Source organism: Bacillus rossius, chromosome 2, assembly GCF_032445375.1.
Source record: "Bacillus rossius redtenbacheri isolate Brsri chromosome 2, Brsri_v3, whole genome shotgun sequence".
Classification (NCBI taxonomy): domain Eukaryota; kingdom Metazoa; phylum Arthropoda; class Insecta; order Phasmatodea; family Bacillidae; genus Bacillus; species Bacillus rossius.
The window spans coordinates 117,814,524-117,835,796 of NC_086331.1; the positions used below are offsets into that span (position 1 = coordinate 117,814,524).

The window sequence follows — 21,273 nt, forward strand, 5'->3', positions numbered from 1 at the left end:
AAAAAAAACTGGCATAATTCACACACTAACCATCCGAGCTGAGATTATTTGTAAAGAGTCGCACCTGTGTTTCCATACCATGTGCGTCTCTGCCTGAGGACGGGAGCAGATAGCAGTTCCCGAAACGTCGCTTGTTTCTGTTTTGGTAAAACTATTGTGTTCGTTTGTCTTTTAGTTTGGTGTGTTTTTGTCTCGTTTCAACTGTTGTGCTGAATTATTTTGGGTTCAATATTTTTGTGTTGTCATCATTGTGGGTTTTCTTTTCGTTCTCTTAGTACATTTTTCTTTGTTTTCTTTGTTTGTTGACCATATTCCTGTTACGGAATATTTTGTAGTGTTCATATTCTTGTTGACAACAGCAATTGTTTGCTTAATTTTGTCTTTCTTTGGGTAGGTACCTATTTTTATTTATTTATTTATTTATTTTAGTTTTTAGTTTTTCTTCAACAGAAAAAGTTCTTAGCAATGGTGTATGTCCAAAAACTTACATCAAGTCAAGTCAGAATGAGTATGTGCCTGTACAAACTTGCAGCTAATGCAGAAATGGCACCCGCAGTGTGAGTAGAGCTTGCTTATATAAAACCTTCAGTTGCAGTCTGACCTGCAAGAAGATGTTTTCATTTCATCCTGCCAATGTGTACGTGAGTGTAAGACCTAGCTTAAGCACTGTCAAATACCAGTGATGCCAACTCCTACAGAGTGTTCCCCCTTGGAACAACTTCAAATCCCCCTAGATTTCGATTAAAAACCCCTAAAGTTTTTGTCGTACACACTGTTTGAGAGGTTATTTCTAAAATGAATATAAAATACATTCAAGTAGTATAAAATAGCTGTTGTATTTACGTGGGTGCATTTTACAAGCAGGCTGACCGTTGAGCTATTATTTCTGATATTTTAGTTATAGCCGCGCTTGGAGTTTATATTTGGTTTAGTTTGTTGGTTGGGTTCGAGGCTTAATATAAATTATTGTATAGAGTCGTGCGTTTATGTTTGTATTGAGTTCATGGGTTTTTGTGTTCACTTGAGCGTTGTCTCGGTTTACAAATTATTATGTTTTGTGTCATTTTACATTCTCTCTTTTTTTTTTTTTTTCAAGATTTACACTTTGTTTTCACGCCCTCAAAAAAATTCTTGAATAATATGCCCCCTAAAAAATCTTCCTAAATAATTGTACCCTCTAAAAAAAACCTGTACATCTTAATTACCCCTAAATTTGGGGGGGAAACCCCAAAGTTGGCATCACTGTCAAATACAGCTACTGGGATGCTGGGTATCTATGCACTAGAGGTGGGTTGGGACAGCAATTTTCGGTATCAGTCCCAACCTGATACTGATACAGTAATGTACCTCGGTACAAGTCTCTGATACTTCTGTATCAGACGGTCCCAGGAGGAAATAAAGCTCCGCGTACGCAGACCGTGCGACCGGAAGGAGAATCTGATACATTATTTATCACGCCTGGTAATTCTCTACCTCTGATACTCTCATGCCCGCCTGATACAACCAGTATCAATCAGTTCAACATTCACTGCAGTTCGTCCTGGCCGTGTATCACCATGTTGCGGGCTGTCATGCTTTGTAGTTAGTATTTTTATAGTGAAATAAGGAATGGATAAGTGCACGAAAAAGACTTCATTTGTGTGGAATTTTTTCACGGAAAATAATGAGTTTGCTAATTGTAATTTGTGTAAACAAAAACTGAGTTATAAATCATCGACTAATCTGAAGAAACATTTGAAACGTAAACACTGATATAGTATGCTCACTAATGTACCTATCTGTTTTTTTATTTTTTTATTTTTGATAAAATCGTGAATTTTTAATGTATAAAAACACTAGTTACTAATTGTTATCAAAAAAAAAAGTCCATATGTTGATTACATCTGTTATTAGTGTCAACTGAGAATTTATTTGCATTTTCATAGCTGTTAGGTGCACAAATATAAATATTATATCTTGTATTAATGTACTTTTTAATATTAAAATTTCATTAGTTTTATTATTGAACGAGACGGTGCACGCACTGCGCACTGAGTGTACTAAAGTAGGACAATAAACAAAACGACTTGTAACCAGGGCTGCCACTGATATTCATGAAAAACCTAGATAACCTAAAAAAAAAACCCAGACACATGGGTAAAAAACCCAGATGCGTCTAAAATGCTATCGTTGAAAATGTTTGCGTACTAATTCAAAAATATAAACATAACTGGTTTTAATATAAAACAATTAATTACCTTACAAGACTGAAAACGGTTAAATACAACCAATACAAGAAAATTACACTGCAGCAAAATGGCTGTATAAGTAATTCTTGGACCAGCACATATCATAAAAAAAACCTACAAATATATACATGACAAAACAAACACCATCACTGCATACTTTAAACCGGTAAATGTTTTTATAAAACTGCATCATGTACGTTAGTCTTTATTCAGAGTCTGATTCTACAAGATTAGTTTGAAGGTTAATTGTTGCATTGGTTTTGTGTTCTGCAAGCCTCTTTGAAGAATGTGTCTAATTTAATATTCGACTTAGCTTCTTGAAAACTAGTTTTGTGTTTATATGTATTTTTGTGTGTGAAACACATAGACTTGTTTGCATTTATCAAACAGATATTGCAACAGATACAGTAGCTACTACCTTTATTATTGTTTTAGGTATAAAAATAATTAAAATTATAAAAAACCTAGAATTGTTGGAATTCATTATTTAAAAACCCAGAAACCCAAACACCATTGGAAAAACCCAGATCTGGGTGGAAAAACCCATGAGTGGCAGCCCTGCTTGTAACAATATCGCTTTGCGCCTCTCCTTCAAGGCTTCAATGCCTTCCCCTGCGCTTCCTCCCCTACATTCTTTCCCTTCTTTATCCCTTATTCGTCGTTCCTGCTCCCTCCCCTTTCACAAGCTCCGCCCAAGTGACAGTCATCTGCGATCGGGTACTGCGCTCATTGGCCGTGGTGTTGTTCCAGGTGAATTCTGAACTGATACTAAAGTCTCTGATACTTTTCAAGTGTACTCGTTTGCCGATCCTAATACAGGCGCGTATCAGTGACAAAGTATCAGACAGCACTAGCGGTTTTCGCACTTTTCTGTGTCTGTGGCAAACATAAAGAAAATAATGTGTTATTTCTTCGTTAACAGGATTTTTTAAATCTTATGGTTGTAGTATATTTATAAATGTTTGTTCAGTAGGCCAAAGTAATGTGTTTCCAAGTACTCTGTTGTTAACTTTTATATCATTTAAAATATTGATTAGAAAATATTAAACATTGTACAATATTGTTAAGAGAAATTGAAAGTTGACGCTAATGTTGTTAATTGGCATAACTTAGTAAAAAGCTCCCCCTCCTCTCTTTATTTATGTGTTGTTTTACTTGAGAGCATCTAACCTGCTCGTATGAACGGCCACTAGACAAAGTATTTCCGGCATTTAAAACGCGCAAGAGTGCCCCAAGAGTTGCAAGGTCATAAGGATCTTGCGAGTAAAACAAATGTACGACTACGTGTATCAAATTATTTAGTAATTTTGTGGTTGGATTTTTTTCATCAATCTATCGTACAAAAAATTAGGTAAATTACATATGGTGGTTATATGTAATTTTTTTGTGTGTGATAAAGGAAGTTAGCTATTAATTTTTTTGCAACCTTTTAGTGTAGCGGCTCCTGAAAAAAAAAAGTTTAAATGAATTGTTGGTTTGAATTGTTGGTTTGAATTGTTGGTTAGATTAGGTAACTATATTAATAATACGTATTATGTATTGCTTACGAATGAAATACGTTTTATTAATGTAGTTGACCTATTCTAACTAACCTTTAAATTAATTTTCTCTTTTCCAAATGACACTAAAATACAAAATTACTGTAATATATTACAGTAAATAGTTATTAAGATTTTTAAAAAAGTATTTCGTACGGTTTTTACATGCACAAACAAGTATTCATAGCCTTGTGCCAAACTTTGTTAAATTCGTGCTTGAACTCATTAACTAAATAAAGGAATACGGGAACAGCATTTAGAAAAATAAAATTGTAATGAATAGGTATATATTACAGATTAATAAACTTTTCCACCACCTACTTACTTTTTTAATCTATTAGTAGTATCCGTCCCAACCCATGTTATCTCATGGAAACACTCCCAACCTAATTCATTTATCCGTACTAAGTCACAGGTTAATGATGGAAGAACACTTCCCTACTTTAGCCTTAAAAACCTAACCTAGCATTGATGTATCTCAATAGAACAGTGCTAACATAGTCTTCAAGAATGACTCAGGGGAAAATTGATAACTAAAGAATTATTGTATTCAAATTGGTGTATGAAGTGTATTGTTATACAGTGCTCAGATGACTTGCTTTCCATTTAGGTGATCCAGGTTTAATTACTGGTGGGGTCAAATTGAAATTTTTTGAAGTGATAAAGTGTTGGAAGTTGCTATAAGCCAGTGGGTTTTCTCAGGGTCTCCCCCCCCCCCCCCCCCCCTCTAATTCATTCTATCAGTGTTCCAGTCTCATGTTATTACCTCTTATCATCTCCAATGACCTAGTTTTTAATGAAATGTTATGTTGTTTCTTTAATCATTCATTCACAATATCCACTTCTCCAGGTTTAATCTTGCTTGATTGTAGGTTAAGTTGAGTAAAGGAAGCTTAAGTGCTAAAGAGTGAGAAAACCATCACTATGATTGATTAAAAATGTCAAAAAATCTTTGCAGTTTATCTTTTGAATAGACAACATGGGAAATGTTCACCAAGTAATATATGTTGTATGTCTTGCGACAGAGTGAGTATAGCTTACCATGGTGTAGGTTTTTATAAGGACTGTCGTTGAGCACTATACTGACACATTTGGGTTCTCTTTGACTGTGATTGCTGAGGCATCACTGTCTTGTGGCAAGGTGGGACTTTGGTGGCCGTGATTTCTAACGCATCATGCTCACGTGGCGAGGGTGGTGGGTTCGATCACAACATCTTGGCATAACTCTTATTTATGAGCACTGTGTAATTTGGCCTACCCATGCGGTTCAGAGCCCACTTTAATCTTGGAGGTATTGTCTACTTAGTGCTTATTCATGTGATGTTGAACCCTATCAAATCAAATCAAAATCTTGTGGCGAATTGTGGGTTTGATGCTGTAGCATTGCAGAATGTGGCCCTTCCCAGCTTTTATGAATATCTTTTAGGAAGAATAAATAGTTTTTTGTGTCATGCAGAGGGAGTATTTGTATTTTATTGACTAACATAAAAATAAGAAAAACTTTTTTCAATCTCTATAACCACAAAACTGATTTTGAGTTGGATGCAAAGTGGCATTTTTTAGCTGCATCTCATGGCAAAAATGCATCAAATGGCTTGGGAGGTACTGTAAAGCAGCTTGCTTCCAAAACAAGTCTCCAGCGTCCATGCGACAACAATCAGATATTGACACCAATATACATTGTTAACTTTTGCAAACAACATATTCCAGGGATTCATTTTGAATATTTTACAAATCAAGATCATAAAGCCAGTGAAAAAAAATATATATTTTCAATTTTCAGAGTGCAAAAGCTTTTTTAGGGACAAGAAAGATCCACTGTATGGTACCTAAGACACTTGCTGAGGTTGCCACAAAAAACTATTCATTAAGTGACAAAGAATAAATCCACATTGTGTGCGACCGTAACTTGTTCCAGTCATCTGCTGCTTCCACTCTCATCAGGTTACATCACTGTTGTGTACAGTGATGCATGGTGGGTAACAAAGCATGACAATGTAGCCAAACTGAAAGTCAGCTTTCTACACCCAAGTGGATAATCATGGTCTTTTGTTTTTCCTCAGCATCCTGACATACAGAACATTACTATAGATTCAGTGCTAAGTCAAGTGGAACCTGTCACTCTAATAGGGCGTGTGCACACGCTGAGTGAAAGTGAAAGTTTGAGTTCAGTTATTTTATTTATTTATTTATTTATTTAAAATTTGTTACATGCCTACCTACAGTTTAAGGCCTTGGATGGTAGGCACGATACAATTAACACAAATACATAAATGAGAAAGACAGAACAATACTAAAGACAAAACAGTTGAAAACAAACACACAAATAAAGAGAAAAAAATTATAGTAAGGGAAAAATGAACACTTATTACAGCTACAGATAACAAAAGATAACACACACACACACACACACACACACACACACACACACACACACCACACCACACACCACACACCACACAACACACACCACACACAACACACACAACACACACAACACACACAACACACACAACACACACAACACACACAACACACACAACACACACAACACACACAACACACACACCACACACACCACACACACCACACACACCACACACACACACACACACACACACACACACACACACACACACAACACACACACAAAACACACACACAAAACACACACACAAAACACACACACCACACACCACACACCACACACACACACACACACACACACACACACACACACACACACACACACACACACACACACACACACACACACACACACACACACACACACACACACACACACACACACACACACACACACACACACACACACACACACACACACACACACACACACACACACACACACACACACACACACACACACACACACACACACACACACACACACACACACACACACACACACACACACACACACACACACACACACACACACACACACACACACACACACACACACACACACACACACACACACACACACACACACACACACACACACACACACACACACACACACACACACACACACACACACACACACACACACACACACACACACACACACACACACACACACACACACACACACACACACACACACACACACACACACACACACACACACACACACACACACACACACACACACACACACACACACACACACACACACACACACACACACACACACACACACACACACACACACACACACACACACACACACACACACACACACACACACACACACACACACACACACACACACACACACACACACACACACACACACACACACACACACACACACACACACACACACACACACACACACACACACACACACACACACACACACACACACACACACACACACACACACACACACACACACACACACACACACACACACACACACACACACACACACACACACACACACACACACACACACACACACACACACACACACACACACACACACACACACACACACACACACACACACACACACACACACACACACACACACACACACACACACACACACACACACACACACACACACACACACACACACACACACACACACACACACACACACACACACACACACACACACACACACACACACACACACACACACACACACACACACACACACACACACACACACACATCAAATAAATTTGTAGTTTTTAGATGAAAACAGTAGTATTATAGTGTGACTGTTGCTCTGTGTGGTGAATTCTTACATTATGATGTTAAGAATTGGCTTGATGATATAAAATTTTTAATTTGTGCCATGTTAGAGTGAACTTGAAAAAATTTGATAAAAACTTAAAACTATGTAAACTAAACTTTTCCACGAAATATTACTGCTTTAATGTTATACATGAAGTGTTCATCAAATTTAATGATTATCACCAAAAACAGTACACAAATAAAATAATATTCAATTTTAATTAATTTTGGTTTTGACATGAAGTTTTTAGTTTTAAAACATTCTCCAAAATGATACATTTTTTCCAGAAAACAGTGCATTTATATATTTAATTTTTAACCTTGTGGAAGTTAGTGTGTTGTTTTACGTACCGGATGTTTATTTTAATTTTACATTTTTCTCATATAGTAATGTTTAATTCAACATTTTTTAAAAATATGATCCCAATATCGTCCCAAAATGAAATTTGGTAGATAAAATCATAAAACCTGCATTATTAACATATTTTTTGTGCAGACAAATTAAAATTGGTCTTTTTGAGTTTTAATAAAAATAATCTTTATAAACTTTTTGAATTTTTTTTCTAAGGTGCCCATGTAGCATACCAAATTGTAGCTATTTTCATGAGTTTTTAAATGTGCCCTTCTCAAGCTTTCTAGGTATAATGGTTAAAAAACAAGAGCCATTTTAGTAACTAATGATTGTAGCAGTATTTTCTCATTTAAAATCATTTATTAAAAAAAAAAAATCTGCGCATGGAGTCCACACACAACAGAAGTGAAACTTCTTGCTTTTTAAATATAGATAGTGATAAATTATTTTCATTTTTGATCAAACTATCCACATACAAATAAATGATAATTATGAACTCATTTACACAAATCAATAACTATTTTCCACACAAATAAATAAATTGTAGATTATTTAATTAAAATAAAAGAAATATGGCAGAATCAATTTCAATGCTCATGTTAGTCACTTGTTACCTACGTAAAAATAAAATGTTTTACTGTCCAAATATAACATTTCTTTATTGACATGTTTTTTAAACAAAATTTCACCACATTAGCTAATTGTCAATGCCTCATTTTTGCCAAATTAAAACAAAAGTATTGAATGATGCATGCAAATATATAGATGTAAATGTTCAGTTGTGAACAATAAAATGAGTGCTAAATGGGTGGGGTGTTTATCTCACACTGTTAAATCCGAGAAAATGTGTGTGTTTTTCCATATTTATAGAACATTGTGCTAAACTTGTAGAAAAGTTTTTTAAAATTGTTTGGCAAACAAAGAGTGTTAAGTTCCTAGTATAGAATTGTTACAATTAATTATGTAAAATAATAATATTAGATTACATTTTACTTTTGTTACTTCAGGCACTGATAGATTTGTTTACTTGTTCACAGCAAATTATTCTGGGTGCTATTCTTTTAAATATAAAACAGAATGACAAAGTTTGGAACACGTTTTGTTTGTTAGCTAAATCTAAATTAACACTTCATCTTTGAATTATAGTTAGACTAAAAATAGTTTTGGACTTGATTTAGAAAAAAACTTAATGCTCATCACCTCCAAAAAATAAGTGCTTGCGGTGCCCATGCCTTGCTGTGCATCTGCATTTTGTTACCAAAATAACAATCTATCTGTAAGAAGGACCTTAATTTCAACTATTAACTTTTTTGTCCTTCATTCCAACAAATTTTCTGTCCCAATTAAGTTCAAGTTTTAGTTGACTTTATTTTTGAGTATCCGTCAAAGTATACAACATGATTATAAACTCTTCCATTGGTTCTACCCCCTGCACTATGGAATAAATCTTAACCTTTAAAGTACAATGTTCTGGCATGGTTGAAAATGGTTCTAGAAAGCTTGAAGTGCTGTGTTGTAGCCTTCAGGCACAGGCGAAAAATTTGTTCACAATTCTCCTTCTTGCCTCAAATTTAGAGAAAGAATAAAAAATTTCTCATTGTCTGTCCTCTCAGACAAGTCCGACACTGATTTGTGCAGAAAAAAACCTTGCTTTCATTACATCCACAGCAGTGACAAAGAGAAGGTGAATGCAGCAGCAGTAGTTTCTTTATGGCGAGTTACACCAGGATTGGTTGACCCTCCGATAATATGACTGATGTCATTACTGATACTCATCAGTACATTATGCTGATTTAATTTCCTTATTGGGTACTGTCAGCACCACGATTCTGCCATTGACATTATGTTTTGTTACATTGCTTTATTTTTTTTACTTTTTTCACCTCATGTTTCAGACACCATTACATTTACCTCATGTTGCCAACATGGCCCCCTTGTAATGACTACAGAACTGACTCATGCTTGAAAAGTTGTTATAAAGAAACATGAAAATAATTAGTATAAAACAGTAGATCTGTTATACTCTCCTACTCTCTACTTTTATATGATTTTGGTTGAAATTGGCTATTGTACACCCCATCTCACTTATTATTTTAATTGTGTTTGTATTGCCTAAGTATACTTATGATTTTCTTCGCAGCTTATATTTTACTTATCTAGGCCTAAAGATAAAAGGTGTAACAAAGGTGATACGCAGTGTCTTCGATACACTTTTGGATGCACACAAGAATGAAAGCATGTGCAGAGTATTTCTATCATCTAATTCAAACACTTCTATTTTAGGTACCTACCTAAGTGGGGTTGAATTGTGAATAAGTTAAATTAAAAATACAGCCCTAGTAATTAGGTACATTCCCCTGCTCACAGTTTTCCCAGAACCCGTATTCACCAACTGTTTCGTCTTATCTTGCTTGACCTAGCAACATATAGCTGTAAAAAAATAACCATTTATAAATACTACTATCGAATTTCATACTCACTTTGAAATTATGGGTTTTCAAAACTTAAAGCAATTAGTAATGACTTTCTGAGAAATGCCATCCATTTTCTGACTTCAGTGAAATCACACATACTCTCATTTTAAATTTTGGTTTTCTTGATTTGAGAGAGCTATATCATTTTAAAACTAAAATATCCTTAAACAATATCTTTTACGTAGTAGAATCATTAAAACAAAATAGCTACTGCACATTGCACATGAAAGATGAAAAGCCCAAGGAGAGTATTGGGAAGGGGAAAACAGCTAGGATGTTGTCTGGTTGAAGTCAAACCAGTCACTGCATGGGTACAAATCACTAGGCTAAACAATGTTGATTTCCACAGGTTACATAAACAAAAGTATCATAACTGGCAAAAATGCTCTCCTCAAAGCGTTGGTCACATAAAAATTCATCACAGTATGAAGACCTTGATAACAATATGGAGCAGTCCAGCAGTGTTGACAATTGTATTCCTCACATTGGGGAAGAAATTGAAATGACTTCAGTTGCGGTTGTGCCGGATGGTAAGTACTGTACACCTTATAGTTTTGATCTACGTGTGTAATTATAAATTAATTTGCCAGTAACTTTTTTCTGCATAAATAAATTGTGCACAGTCATTTATTAATGATGATGAGTGGAAGTATCCGCTCAACAACCGTTTGAATTTTGAATTACTTTAATTGTTCATATAACAGTTTTTTTTAAATTTAGTTACGTATCTTAAAAGAAAATACTGATTCATTATATATATACATGTAATATATGTTACACACTAACATACATTTTGATATACCTGTAAATATATAGATATTTATTTAGGTCCTAGTAGGGAAGTTAGCATTTAGTTCTTTCGAAAGGTTTGGGCACTATTTCATGTAATTATATATTGCTTTCTAGAATCATTTGTTAAATATTGAGGTCACTTGAACCTACTACCTTACTGTTATAAGCTACGAGGGATGCTCAACATTAAGAAGTTGATTGTGACAATGTGAGCTTTGGTATGTTATTAAAATATTTTTCTCCCATATTAATAAGGATGACAGCTCAGGGCAGTTAAGGTTTTACAGTGTTATTGTTATAAAGAGATGTATATGAAAGAGTGTTGGTGGCTTTTCTAAATCTGCGAGCCACATTATGGCTGGCTGCAAACAAAGGTGTAAGTCAAGTTTTATTTTAAGAGACGTTAATTTTTTGGTTTTCGAAAACAATCACAAAAAAAAGTTGTTCAAATCAATATTGAAAACTGTCATATTATGTTGGTATTTGCCCAACCATAAAAATATATTGTTTTCTAAGGTTGAATCGGAGAAAAGAAAACACATAGTTTTGTGTTAATACTAGTTGGTGTATTACTTTTCAGTAATCAGAAGCTAGTTAATATACATTTCTCTTAATGCCTTCTCCCTAGTGCCATACATCATTACAGTTGGCACACTGCAGTGGCCATAGAATATGTAATTAGCAGGATTGTTCGGATTTTAAAAACAACTGACTGAGATGCCAAATTTATATGTCTACCGCTGTGCAAAGAAATCGATTAAGATAAGTGTTATAGGATGTTGCATAACTACATATATCAGTAACCTGTTTTGAATGTGTTCTTTATCATAAAGACACTAAGAATGCATATCTTTACGAAAGGCAAAGTTACAAACTGGGCAGTGGTGGCCAGTAGATGAAATATGACCAGTGACTCACCTATCGTGAATGCTAATATTTGAAACAATTAACATTTTCTCAGTTTTTGTCTTCACACTATCCTGCCAAAAATAAGTCAGTAGGTAATTCAGTTTGTGTATGGCTGATGCCAGTAATAAAGTGGATGTCCCTGATGGTAACGTAAAAGTCACTCCTCCCGCAGTTTCATCCAGTTTATAAAAACAATAGTAAAAGCTTTACAGAATTCATGAAACACATTCTAAGCAGATCCTACTGCAGGGCTACTGCGAGATCTCTTTGTTGTAACACACGTGTCGTTGGGAGAGGGGAGGCAACGGTTGTGTGCGTATCCTACCTTGACAGTAGAGCACTGCACAACATATTTGAATCACAAGCACAGTGGGAGCGTTTATTAGGGCAAATTTGCCACGTCCCTCCGCCACTGCTGGTAGGTGGACAGAGCGGTGGGAGGCAAGCTAGCCAAGCACAGACCTCATGTAACACCGAGGTATGCTAAAGTCAACAATAGAGCTAGGCAATTATCTTAAGTGGTGGAATTGACTGTGTAGCTAAGTAAATTAATGTTGAATTGACTGTGTAGCTAAGTAAATTAATGTTATACAGTGAAACAGTATAATTTGTCTTACAACTTTGATAACACGTTCTCTTAATGGTTCTCGCAATGGGGAAGATTAATTTAAGATGTTGTTTTGGAGATATGCCATTGCTGATTACACTGTCTGTCATAAGAAACCTCAATAACAGACAAGAAATATAAATATGCAAACACAGAAAACAAGCCAAAATCAGGCGATGTAAAATAATTAAAAACATAATACAGAAAATTCCATAGAAGGAATTAGTTCGAAAAATTATAACAGCACAGATGGACCTAGTGGGCTAACAATGATGAGGCAGTAGCAACAAGAACAGTAAATAAAAACTAAAAATACCTTGGACAACATGACAAACAAAATAACCCAACGATGATATTAAACTGATAAATAGACGACACAGCGACAACACATTGACGCGCAGGCAAACCCAGCAATGTGAAGAAACAGATCTTCTGTACACCACAGTGACGACAGATGAACACCTTAAGCTTTCTAAGACAACAGTTTCACAACAAAAACAGAAATTCTGCACATCACAACGACAACAGCACAGATAAGTACAGTAGCCAGTTTCGACGTTTCTCACTTCCCGAAATGTCGAAACTGTTGTCTTAGGAAGCCTACTGTGTTCGTCTGTGTTGCTGTCATTTTTGTGTCCAGAATATCTAATTAGTCACATCGCTGGGTTCGTCTATGTGTCTCTTATGTTGTTCTGTTGTTCATTTTATCTGTTTAATATTATTTTTGGGTTATTCTGTTTGTTGCTATGTTGCCCAAATGCTTGTTTGTCTTTATTTATTGTTCTTGTTGCTACTGTCTTGTCATTGGTAGTACACTGGGTCCATCTGTGCTGTAATAATTTTTTGACTAATTCCTATGACATACAGTGTAATCAGCAATGGCGTATGTCCAAAACAACATCTTAAAACAACTTTGATAATGTTTAACCTGATGTCGATAAAGTTTTGAAAAAGTGCATGTGAAAATTTGGCTGCTACTGAAGATAGGGCTCTAGGAACATTAATTTTTTTTTGTTACATTACAGTAAAATTTGCAATATACATAGTAAGTAAATTAATTTTTCAGTGTTTTCTAACTTAATTTTTTTTGTACAGATACGTATACTGTAGCACAAGCAGTAAATGCATTTGGATTTGGGAAGTTCCAAGTCAAGCTTTCTCTTTTCACTGGCTTGTGCTGGATGGCAGACAGCATGGAAATGACAATTTTAAGTATATTGTCCCCTGTGCTGCATTGTGAGTGGCATATAAGTCGATACCAGCAGGCACTAACCACAACAGTAGGTACTCATGCATGAATAATAGTAATTTAAAATATAAATTTTTGCTTATAGTGCCTAAGTATAGTGTGAATTCCTTTCTACTAGGTGAAGGCATGGCCCCCACAAGGGTGGAGCTGGGTGGACCCATGGGTCTGGAGAGGGCCCGGGCCCAGCACTATGCAATTTTTTTAATTTTGAAGAGAAACTTCTTTGCTGAGGCGGCTACGATTTTTGAGCGTTATGATAATTCTGAACTAATGAGGGGAATAGTTAGATACGTGGTGGGGGAACCGGTAGAGGAGGAGAGTTTGTCAGCGGCGATGCCACTCCAACGCATGCTCCCTGTGGTCATTGTTAAGTAAAATACTTTTAAAAATAAAGTTTAGTTTCAACTAAAAAAATAATTACCATAATACCTGTATTTAAAGGTTAAATTACATTCTAAAAAGAGTATGGATAAGAAATAACCACACAGTTATAATGTAGCATGCGACTGTAAAGTAGGGAGCCTGTGTCTGATCCTGGGTTCAGGGCCCGTAATAGAATGTGGGGGCCATGGGTGAAGGATCGGTAAAATTAAATATCATTAAAATTGTGAATTGTCCTGTTGAAAATGGGGCAATGATGGTTGAGTGGTCAGACCACTCACTTTCCACCAAGGTAATCCAGGTTCATTTTCTATTGTGATCCAACCTTGAATTTTCATGAGTGTAAAATGGTGGCAGATGTTGCCATGAACCATGGGATATTGTATGAACAATCTTGTTTCCCCCATCCATGCATTCTGTTTTTGCTACATCACATCCATCATAATTACCTTGATGTTAATGAGAATTCAATATTCATTCTTTCCTTTTTTTCTTTCACTGGGGTCATGGGTTTGAGTCCCACCTCATGTATGGATTTATGAAGTGAGTTCATAAGCCAATTAATATTGCTATTATTAAATTGGAAGGGGGAAATGACTGAGGGAAAATCAAAATTGAATTTTAATGAGAAATAATTAGAGCTTTAACTTAATAATAAAGTGTAATGATTGAGTTATTTTCATTTACAAAAATACACTTTTAATATTGTAAGTTATTAACAATAATTAATTATATATAATTTTTGTTAATAAATGGACAGATTCCTTATTAACTAAACAAAACTTTGATTAATTAAACCAAACAATAATCATATTATATGTTGTTTCACACAGTCACAACAGCAACATTACCTGAACACTTCTGCATTAGCATTCCCTGGTTTTTATTTTACAAAGCAAAGTGTTGTCAACTATATTTCATAATGGTTTGAAAAAGTAATGTGTAAACTCCCTACATTAGCCCCTAGTGCAACTATATTGTTTGCTGTGTGTTTGGTTATGGCACCAATTCTATCTGGACCCCCGTTTACCATTACCTGCTTCCAAATTACATAGTTCTAGGTTAATTAAAGTTACGTTATATGTTTTTTTTTTTAAATACATTAATTTATCATCGTTAATAGTATTTAGTTTTGATGTTAAAGCGCTGGGATCTACATAAAGGAAAATATGTTATATGGTAATATGCTTAACAAATATTGTTGGACTGGTTTTATATGTCCAATAAAAGCAAATGGGTCATTTTCCAGAGAACTAAAGAGTAGAGGATGCGGAAGAGAGATAGAGAGATAATGAGAGAGACAGAGATGTGTAGATATAGATAGATATAGAGATATATAGAGAGAAAGATATATAGAGATAGAAAAATATATATATATAGGGGGATAGAGATATATATATATAGATAGATAGATAGATAGATACATATAGATAGTGAGATAGATATAGGGAGTGATATAATTATAGAGGTATAGAGAAATATATATAGATAGAGTTAGATAGAGAGAACGATATATATAAATATAGATAGATATAGATATAGAGAGACAGACAGATAAAGAATTGAGAGATAAAGAGAGATCTCTATATATAAAGAGAGATAGAGCTAGGTATATATAAATATGTATATATATATATATATATATATATAGATAGATATATAGATAAAGAAATATAGCAGTAGATATCTAGAGATATAGAAATAAAGATATAGAGATGGATAGATAGAGAGCTAGAGATAGATGTATAGAGATAGAAAAAATGAGATAAAATTATAGAGTTAAAAAGAAATAGAAATTGAGATAGAGAGAGTGACTGAGAGAGAGAGAGGAATAGAGTGTGAGAGATATGTTCATATTTGATATAATTTGAAAAGTAACCTAAACCTATCACTGTGGAGGATTAAATGTTGTTTGAATGCACTGAAGTGCACACTAGTACTTAATTCAACATTTTCACTTTGATATTTTGCAGAAAAATCAATTTGAAACCTTAGGTCATTTTTATATTAACTGGAGCAAATTGTAATTAGCTCAATGAAATGAACATTTGTAGCTTGAGCAACATTAAATTCAATGAATGGAATGTAACTACATATAATTTTATTAGATTGGATGTGTATTAGCAAGGACTGCTCATATTAATGATAACTAGAAATTATGACAAAACTGCGTAAACTTATTTATATATTTATTTTATTTAGGTAATGTTGGATACACATGCTGTTAGGACTGGATATACAGTCAGTTTTTTGTATGTTTGCAAAAGATATTAAAAAGTATTTAATTATTGTAATATGTTAAGTTAATGAAAATGAATAAAGATACTCATATCTATTTGTTACTAAAATTTACTGTAACACATACATCTATAACTATGTTGTCTTTTATACATTATCTAAGTATTCACTCCATTGTTGCAATCTTGAATAATATTTAATTATTTTTGGGGCTTCCAAAATGTAGCAACACTAATGACAATAAATATTAATGACAAACCTCAAACAACTCTAAAAAATACTTGTCACTGGAAAATATTTTATGTATTTGTAGTACTGAATACTAACATTTATTTGGTTGGTTTTACATACAATAATGTACAGCACTCTCTTTCTTAAAAATTGTGTTGAGCTACATCAATGCTTATGACATTTTAAAAATAAAACATTATTCTAACAACAACAACAAACAGAACATTCAATTTTGTAGATCTTATTATAAGGCTAATATGGAGGAAGAAATATTTATTTGAGTAAAAAAGAAATGTTGTAGAATAATTGAATATACACTTTAGGACTTTAAATTTCTCCTATTTTGATAATCATCCATGTCTATCAAATGATGGTCTTACATATTTTCTGCATCTATCACATCTCTGCTAGCTTCTGATACCTTCAATTATGTATTCATCTATTTTATTCCAACTTTGTTAACTTTACAGTCAGTAAAAATATACATTTTACATTTACAACGTTTGTTTTGGGGAAGAAAAAAAATGCCTGTGGAAAATGAAGTACCAGTAGCATATAACATCTCATACACTAAATAATGTTTATATAATACAGTACATAATACACTTAAAAATAATGCTTTTTTCCACCAGGATGGAGTATTATTTTGTTACAATGTTTCAGGACTACCTGAATGTGTGATTACTAAATCCTTAAATTGGTTATTTCGAAACTTGGTTTAGCAGCTGAACCAGATATCTCAATTTTTGCAAAACATCCTTTCTTTAATGTTTACCTATGGAATGAGAAAGACCTAGTAATATCATGAAATATTTTCCATTAACCAAATGTTGTGCAAAAAGTTTTGGAATCATTGTGAATCATTGTTAAGGTTAATAACAGGTTATGTTGCTAGCTGACCCAAATTCTTTGTCTAGCATATCTTAACATTTCTTTGCATTATGCACTTAACAGTCATCATTGTAAACCAGATACCCTACTTTTGTCCTCTTTCTCGACTATCTAGCTACCTTTACAACCAACTCTCACAATAAATCATTGTTACCAACTCCTGCAACAAAAGTCCTGGTTTTTTTCCTTGTACTCACAATATTGCTTTCTGAAGGTATGAATATGTATCGTATGATAGGACTGAACTATTTTTGAGTATAATAAAAAAATAAATTTTCAGTGTACAACCATAGACCATATAACATGCCTTGCGAGTTCTTCTATGCCTTTTTTTTTTATGATTTTGCTACCGCAATGGGGGTTGAAGTGTTCGTCGAAGCTTAGGGCGCCACCACATGTATAATGGGCATGTGGACCCGGCTTCTCTGTTCCCAGGGCCGTGACGTAGCCTGTGTGTGGTGAGGCCCGTTTCCCCCTGTAGCACTCAAAACCTCCGAAGTAGGATGACAGGTGCATGAAGCTCCTTCCTCTTGCAGCGCTCGCGACTCACTGCTTGTTCGTCCTCGCTCGGCAACTCTCGGGAGCGGAGCACTGACGTCACACCGGTGGGCGCGGGGCGACACACGCACACACACACATACACTTCGGCGGGCGGTCGTAGAGGGTGGTGTTGGAAGGAGGGGGCTCGCAGCGTGTAAGGGGGGAGGTGGTGGCACATCGGGCTCAGAAGGGCGCAGCCTGGGACGATGTCAATTTTCAAAAATAACAGTCTTATATGTGTTATACATCAAAATGAAAGAAAAAAAAATGTATTGTAATAATAGTTCATTGTTAAAATGTTGTACAAATTTTTGCTAACTAGTAAATATTTTTAGGATATTTTTGTTTTAAAAAACATTTCTTTTGACAAGTGACTTTTTTGTGCTTAAAAATCTAGTCACCTTACTTAAGTTACAGTTGTAGAAGGTGAGAATCACATTGAAATTATAGACTACAGCTTCAGGTGGTGTGTGTACACCAGGTATGATGGAGTTAGGGAGTTATTTTGGGCCGTAGAAGAATTTTCTAGGCCAAGCCATTACCTGCAAGATGGTCATATTAAAATGTACTGAATTCCTGTCATAATTTAAGCTGATTTTTGGTAAATACAGTGAAAGGTCTTAAATCCCGGATTCTATGGTTGGACACATTCTGTAATCCGGCACCAGTCAAACCACTTGCATTAAGATCGTTTCAGGTGGATCCGGATGTTTACATTGGCCACCAGATCGTATTATTGTGCTGCCTGCATTTTTAGTTCTCTTAGAATTCATCTTAACTGTCGGTTTTCATTTCAGTTAGGTTTTTCCTAGAGGCGTAATTTCAGCTTTTTAACCGGGGTGGCAAGGCGTACTGGGGATCTGGGGGTATGGAATTCCTGCTACTCCACTATATCTATTTAACATTATAATATACAAAATCCAATAAATATTTTATTTTTCTGCTCTAAATAACACTTGATTAATATTGAATCAAGAAAGTGCAGTGCTTGCAAAATTTAATTTTACAATTGTTTGTAAATTATTAATATTTTTACTTCAAAATAGGGTGGCTTAATATTGGGTTTGACAATTATGGGGTGCAACTACCACCCCTTGCCACCCCTGAATTATGCCTATGGTGTTTCCATTGTTCTAGGGGATTACACATCAAATTTTATATTCTCACATCTGATATATCTGTCAAAACTATGTTGATGTTCAGTAATTCATCAAAATCGGTCATGGCCATCGTCCCAAATGTGGTGGATTAAATAATTTCACTGTTTAACTAATTTTTTTATTAATGGAGCCTGTTTTGGCCCAGAATAACCCATGAATTAACTTCAGAAAAATCTAGTATTGTCCGTATTTTAATTTTATCATTACTCTAATTTTTAAAGAAATATTTTTGGGATGCTGAAAGGCACTTAGGTTATCAGTTTATTCTTTGAGGATTTTTATGTATTTGAAATAAATAAGCATTTCTGTCATTTTGTTCATAGACTTCATAATTAGTGTAACCTTGTAAAAATTCTATTAAAAGTTATTATAATAATTTTATAGAAATAGGCTATTACACTTTTTTTTACTAAAATAAGGCTTGAATAATTACAAATGTTAGTTAAACAAATAAATTTGCTTTTTTTTTCTATGCAGATTGTGTTTCTGGGAATGATGTTAAGTTCTACTTTCTGGGGGAACTTGAGTGATCGGTACGGAAGAAAACAGGTTTGTGGCATCTTAAAAAATTAATTCTTGAAGTGTGTATTAAACATAATTTTTTTAGTATAGTATATTCCTGAGTTTTTGTTTGAAACATTTGTACATGGAACTCGCAGTTAATTAATCTTATTTATTTAAATATTATAACTTGTATGTTAGTACTAGAATGACTTATGTTATTACCAATTTTGTGTAGTAATAATAATGGAATTTTTTTAAACTGTTTACATACTCAATCATCATTTTAAAATTGGTAAGGCAGTCTGATTTCTTTGATCATACATGTCATGGGGGATTCAGTGTGAAAATTAATTATATTTAATGAGATAGAAAAATGTTTATAGAAAAACCTAAAGAAAATGAGTATTGTTACATTCATTTACTGAAAAAATGAAATATTAGATTTAAATTTTTTTGTACTACCTGAAAGGAATACAAAGAAGGAATACAAGAAACATGTAACACATATACTTATTTTTACTAATAAATATTTGTGATGAAATAATGTTTTCTAAACTGTCACAAATGACAGAAATAACGACATTTTGTAGTAGTTACTCTTTATTTTATTTTTTACTTACCATTGATGTAAATTTTTGTTCCTGAATACTAGGAAAAATTATAACTTTTATCACAAAATATGCATTCTTGTATATTTCATTATGGCAAAGAGTGTAATAACAATACTGAACAAGATTTTTTTACCTTTCAAGCTTATATTTTGACTGATTTAATGTTAGATTTTGTGTCTTTTTTGCAGGCCCTGAGACTCTGTGCAATATTTCTGTTCTACTACAGCTTACTGAGTTCTTTTGCACCAAATTTCCTATGGATTCTCTTTTTACGTGGTCTTGTAGGATTTGCTATTGGTTGTGTACCACAGTCGTAAGTAGAGAATCACATTATTTGAAATTTATATTTTAGTGTATACTAGTTATTCCAAAACCATCAGTCATAATTTAAGTTTTAAGGTGTTAATTTTTGCATATTTTATGTGTAAACATTATGTTTGCGAGTTTATAATGCTGCCACAATTGTGTGGGTTATTAATAGGGGTAGATCAAGTGATTGATCCAGCAGCTAGTGAATTGGGGAAGGGGTGGGGGCTGGTGTCCTGAAACTAATTTTCACCCAGTTTGCCTCCCAGGAAAAAAATGTTTATCCAGTATAAGTTTGTGATGAGAAGGAGGGGGGAAGGGAGAGGTTTAGGCTCTTAAGCCCCCGTTAGATCGGCCACTGGGCAGATCCAATGTACTCTAATCTGAAGGGTTGGCCTAGCATACAACTTAAAATCTTTTTGGTTATAAAGAAAACATGTTTCACTTTATACAACATTTTGGGATAAACAATCCGGTTTTTCTAACTC

General features: G+C 34.4%; 1 protein-coding gene across 5 annotated transcripts in view; it reads left to right on the forward strand.

Moving 5' to 3' along the window:
• Positions 1-3,485: 3,485 nt before the first annotated feature.
• LOC134529681 (synaptic vesicle 2-related protein) overlaps positions 3,486-21,273 on the forward strand; it is a 77,723-nt gene continuing 59,935 nt past the window's right edge. Inside the window, exons 1-5 of one of the 5 annotated variants that reach the window (XM_063364031.1) lie at positions 3,486-3,579; positions 10,716-10,896; positions 13,770-13,954; positions 19,842-19,913; positions 20,668-20,792. In XM_063364031.1, the coding sequence (XP_063220101.1) occupies positions 10,749-10,896; positions 13,770-13,954; positions 19,842-19,913; positions 20,668-20,792 (530 nt within the window). In that variant the 5' untranslated portion in view covers positions 3,486-3,579; positions 10,716-10,748. Of the gene's footprint in view, positions 5,742-10,715; positions 10,897-13,769; positions 13,955-19,841; positions 19,914-20,667; positions 20,793-21,273 lie in introns of all 5 variants that reach the window. The other 4 variants (XM_063364032.1, XM_063364035.1, XM_063364034.1 and 1 more) reach the window with 4 other exon arrangements.